Source organism: Rhineura floridana, chromosome 1, assembly GCF_030035675.1.
Source record: "Rhineura floridana isolate rRhiFlo1 chromosome 1, rRhiFlo1.hap2, whole genome shotgun sequence".
Lineage (NCBI taxonomy): Eukaryota > Metazoa > Chordata > Lepidosauria > Squamata > Rhineuridae > Rhineura > Rhineura floridana.
The window spans coordinates 129810044-129815405 of NC_084480.1; the positions used below are offsets into that span (position 1 = coordinate 129810044).

The 5362-nt window shown below is 41.6% G+C and overlaps 1 protein-coding gene across 1 annotated transcript; it reads right to left on the reverse strand.

The window, feature by feature from the left end:
• Nucleotides 1-4125: 4125 nt before the first annotated feature.
• LOC133376818 (uncharacterized) lies at nt 4126-4944 on the reverse strand. Its single transcript, XM_061609614.1, has one exon. It carries the CDS (start codon nt 4942-4944, stop codon nt 4126-4128), a length of 819 nt encoding a protein of 272 aa, XP_061465598.1.
• Between the last annotated feature and the right edge of the window lie 418 nt (nt 4945-5362).

A 5362-nucleotide genomic window follows, 5' to 3' on the forward strand; every position in this document is an offset into this window, starting at 1 on the left:
CCTCTCCTCACTTTCCTTTTGTGGAATATAATGCGATCCATGCTGTTGTCTGTGACTCACTGAACAATTCTGTATTCTATGTAGCATCAGGGAAAACATTTTGTACAAAACACACCTTGGGTGGGAATTACTTTTCAGAACAATAACAGCTTCCCTCCCCCCACTTTTCTTTTTAACACTCCAATGCTATACATATTTGTTCAGAGATAAATCCTTCTGTGGGATATATTACCAAGTAAGCATGCAAAGGATTGCAGCCTTAAATGCATGCATGGCGTTTTTCACTTCCAGGAAAAGAATCTCCAGTATTTAGTAACTTGACAGTTCTACTGTCACCTGAATCTTTCAGACAACTGTAGTAGTGACCCCAAATCTCTGTGGCAGCCAATTCATTGTGTCTCTACTTTTCGAATTCAGTCCCCTTTTTAGCCTACTCCCAGTTCCCTCTCCTCAAAGCCCAGCACCTTTCCAGTCTTATTCCCCCAAAGATCAGCAATGACCATCGTTTTGGCAAATGAATGCACCTGAAAGGGTGTTAAATTAAGTATGGGGTTAGTTGCTAATCCTAAATTTTAAATTTCTTTTACAAGCTTCTTAAAATTACGAATTGTGCTTGAAAAGCATTAGATCTGAAAAATGTCAAGGAATTGGGATGGAAAGATCTGTCAATTTCAGTTCTCTCAGTTTCTCATTTTTCCAGTCTTAAGTTCAGTTCTCCACATTTCTGCAGCAATTTGTGGTTTTTTTAAAAAAAATCTTCATTAAAATTCTTCAGCATTTTAGTGAGAATTTCTCCTAATAAACACATTTTTGTAGGCAGTTTTGACTAATGTGCACATTTTTGCAAGCCATTTCTCATCATATAATGCATTTTTGCATGTTATTTTCACTCATATATTCATTTATATGCACACTTTCCCGTAATATATGCATTTTTATAAGCATTGGCAAACTATGTTGCAATATTTGAATAAGTGTGAATTTTGAAGGATGGCTATACTTTAGTTCTCATATTTTGGAAAGTGTGAATTTGAAATGTGAACTGAATCAAAATCCTCACCCATCCCTATAAGGCATATAGTTGTTTTCAGCTATTAAAACTCACTGCCATTTTATATTCATGTCTGTGGCCCAAGCCTATGCAAATTTCCTCTGAAGTAAGTCCCATTGATTTAATGTCTTGATCAATGAGTTTCACCAAGAGATGGTCAGAAGGAGTGCAACCCTGTTGATTCTCCTGAATCTCTCACACCGTCAACCATGGTATCCTTCTGGACCATCTCACATAAACGGATATGAAAAAGACCACAGTTAGATGGCTGCTGTCATTTCTGGGAGGTTAGATCCCAGATTGTGGTGATGTGAACTACACTTCTTCCCTTGCGCCATTAATTTATGAGATGCCACAAGATTCCATCTTGTTCCCTTAAGCTTTTCAGTGTCTACATAGAACTGCTGATGTTGGCTGAAGCAGAGCTTGGAAAAGTTACTTTTTTGAACTACAACTCCCATCAGCCCAATCCAGTGGCCATGCTGGCTGGAGCTGATGGGAGTTGTAGTTCAAAAAAGTAACTTTTCCAAGCTGAAGAGTTGGGCTGAAATGTCATCAGTACACTGACAATACTCCACTCTATCTCCCATTTTCACCAGATCCTAGGGATGCAGTGGAAACCATAACAGCTATGAGTAACTGGATCTGGGAAAACACTGAAACTTAATCCAGATAAAAAAGTACTGCTGGTGGAGTGGGGAACCAGTTCTGGCAATAGGTGTACAGCTTGTTTTGAATGGGTTTGACTTTACCTTAAGACAGAAATATGCCATTCAGGGATACTCTTTCAGCTGGGGCTGCATCTGGATGCTCAAATGATGGTGGTGACTTAGGGTGCATTTTATCATCATCAGCTGGTATGGCATCTTTCTTTGAGATGACAGACCTAGCCACAGTCATTCATGCTTTAGTTGGCTTCCATACAGGACTAGTGTAGTGCTCTCTATGTGTGACTGCTCTTGAAACACATCTGGGAAGATTCAAGATTCAGTTTGGCCCAAATGGTACTATTAGACTGTTGTCTGGGACTGACTGGATGGAGCATATAACTCAAGTGTTGTTTAATCTTCAATGACTGCCTATTTGTTTCTAGGCTTACTTCAAAGCTCTGGTTTTTACCTTTACATTTAAAGCTCTAAAGGAATGGGGACCTCAATTCCTTAAGAACTGTTTTCTTTCATATGCATTCTGCTCATCTTCAGAGGCCCTGTTCCATGTCTCCTTGCTAAATGATGGAATGGGTGGCCAAAACAGGCAGGGCCTTCTCACTAGTGATAGCAACTACCAGAAATGCCTTCCCCTGAAAAACTCATCTGGACCCATAATTGTCTTCCACAAATTGGCTAAAACATGGCTTTCTCAGGAAGAGTTTTGGGGAAACTGACTATGAGATATTGTGGATATTGGCTTGCTTTCTGCTGCTGTGATGGGGCTATGACACTTCTGCTGATTGCTTTGCTTTTTAAATATATTTTAAATGTTCTTAATTGTCATATTTATTGTTCACAGCTTTAGTTTCTTTGAACAAAAGTGGGACATAATTTAAAACACACAAATAAAAGGATTGCAGATTTACTGTTAAACACCTCTGAGGATTTAGAGGCTGCTTCCCAACTCTGTGTGTGTGTCCGTGCCTATGGATGTTGAATTGCTTACATTTTGAGTTCTACTAGAATATTCAGGGCAAGGGTCCCACCTTTTTTTGACCTGGGACACATTTGGAAATCTAACAAACTGCTGTGGGCATCACAAAATAACAGTTTCACAGGAGAAAAACTGGTGATGCTCAGATCCCCCACCCCGCAGCCAGGAAAAACATCTATACCCCAGTAAATAAAACACACCTGTAAAAAAAGAAAAGCAATATGCCAACCAACCCACAAACACCTAAAGACCCAAAAGGCTAAAGTTAAAAATTACATTTGGAGAGGCAGGAGGCCACCAAAGTAAATATCTGCAGGTGTCATGGTGCCCATGGGCAGCATGGTAGGGACACCAGATTTAGAGCTATGCACATGATTACCCATATGGGGATTGTTTTTATGCGGGGCAAGGTAGGGCTTTCTTTACTTAGATTAATTTAGAGTGCAATCCTAGCACTGCCCAAACATTGATGGTTGTGGGGGTGGTTAGGATTGTGTGTGGTGCCTTTCCACTAGTGGAAAGGAGTGCCAAGGGCAAGGCCCAGGCAGGCCCTGCTGCCCAATGGTAGAAAGTAGAAAGCATGCTGGGTGCATAGTGCCGGTGGATTTGGATCCACTGGATCCAGATCCCTGTGGATCCCCCCAGGAGCTTAATTCTTTGTCTCCCCACCAAAGCTAGATTGGAACTGGCGTAATGAAAAGAAATAAAGAACCACCTCTCCTGCCCTGGCTAGTCTGAGACAACAGGGTTTGGGATGCAGTGGTTGATCTGCCAGCCCTGCTTGTTTGCTCTCCGTTTTTTTTAATGTCATACCCCTCTGTAAGTAAGTAGTGTGCAAATTAAAGAGCAATATATACAAGAAAGTGAACTAGGTTAACAAAAAGCAATCAACAGTAAAACAGCAGCAATATCTGAAACCAGCAGACAGTATTGGATGCAGCAAAAAGCTTTTCAGAAAGAAGAAGCCCTTCCTGCCTCCAAAATGACAGTAAGGAGTGGGGCCATATGAATTTCTTTGGGCAGAGAGTCCCAATGTACCAGGGGTTGCTATAGAGAAAGGTCTCGTCCATTTGGATGCTAATCTGGCCTCTCCTTAAGATGGCATTTGAAGAAGGACCTTACTGAGATGTTCGTCAAATGCTTGGAGGGAGGAGGGGCTTGCCACTGAGCGTACACTGAACAGAGAACTGCAGCCAACCCTGGCTCAATGTCAACAATGGTGTATGTTACATGTGTATCCAAATACCTGGATTGCCACATTCATATGGTTTAGATGTACACCTAAAAAACACAATGTGAAGAGGCTTAGGATCAACTGCATATCAGGGTATGTTTTCTCAGAAAGTTAATTATTCTAACTTCCCCTCCCTGCATTCTCTGGCTCTCACCCAGAGTCTGATATTTCCACAAAGAAATCTAACTGGCTTTTATTATTTATGCAAGAGGACTAAACTTAAATAGATGTAAGTACATATGAATAACATGGCCCCGGAAGAAATAATCAACAATGTGGCTTCTAGAAAGTTTGGCCTAGACAAATTGGCAGATATTGCTCTATACTGAATATTGTCTTGTTCATTGTCTCTAGGCGTCATCAATTCTGGGGGAGAGTTGAATGCAGTTTCATCCACTACTTCTGTGGATATATGGTCTGAATTTAGCACTTTCCCCAAGATAGACAAATGTAGGCACTCATGACGGGCCTGATGTTTTGTGAATCCACTTAGGAATGGGCTGTCTTTTCCAGGAGATTTAAAAGAGGAAGGCCTGTGAGGTCTCTTTAGGTTAGGCCTGGAAAGGTCTTCTTCCCTAAGACGAGGCAAAGTGATGTGCTCTCCAGACTGACTTTTGGAAGGTAAAGAAGGACGCTTTTCCATGTGCTTTTTGGAATGTGAGGAAACATGTTCTTCTTTGGGATGCTTTTTGGTGGATGGAGAATCTCCTTTGGGGTGCCTTGGGGATGGGAGGTCTTTAGAGCATCCTTTGATATTTACAGGGTGAAAAACAGAATGGAAAGGTTTCTTACAGCAAGGACATTCTGCCTTGGTTTCTAGCAAGTCCTGTGTACAAGAAAAGCAGAAGCTATGTAAACAGGGGTTTACATACAGCATATTGCCAAAAGTTCTCAAACAGAGAGGGCACGTGGAATATTGAGATGCAGCAGGGGCTCTTATTGTCTGGTGCAAATCTTTTGTGCCAGCTTTGGGTGAAGGGCTTTTGGTCTCTGTGATCTCCTCATTTAGTGACATTGGATCTGTAAATGAGAAGAGGAATGGTTTAGCATCCGCAATGATATTTAGAATGTAGAAACAGGAATGGGGAAACTTTGACACTCCAGAAGTTGCTGGACTACAACTCCCATCATTCCTGCCCATTTACTAGGCTGGCTAGGACTGATGGAAGCTGGAATCCAATAACATCTGGAGAGCCACAGGTTTCCCACTCTGGGATAGAGCATTTCTTAGTGTTTAACAGGCTTATCTCGGTAATTTGTACAGTGGACCTTTGAAGAAGTAGTGTTACTAGACCCGCATTGCAAATTGGGGGCCTGAGACTTAAAAAATAGTGGTGTGCGGCCTAGTGAGTTGAAGGGTGAAGCAAAAGTTGATTCCAAAGCTTCCTGGTTCACATCTCATTCTCTTAGTTGCTGCACTTTTGCCACCCAGT

What these genes read in the sequence shown, in the direction of transcription:
- LOC133376818 (XM_061609614.1), bottom strand. Translation starts at nt 4,944, where the DNA reads ATGTCACTAAATGAGGAGATCACAGAGACCAAAAGCCCTTCACCCAAA.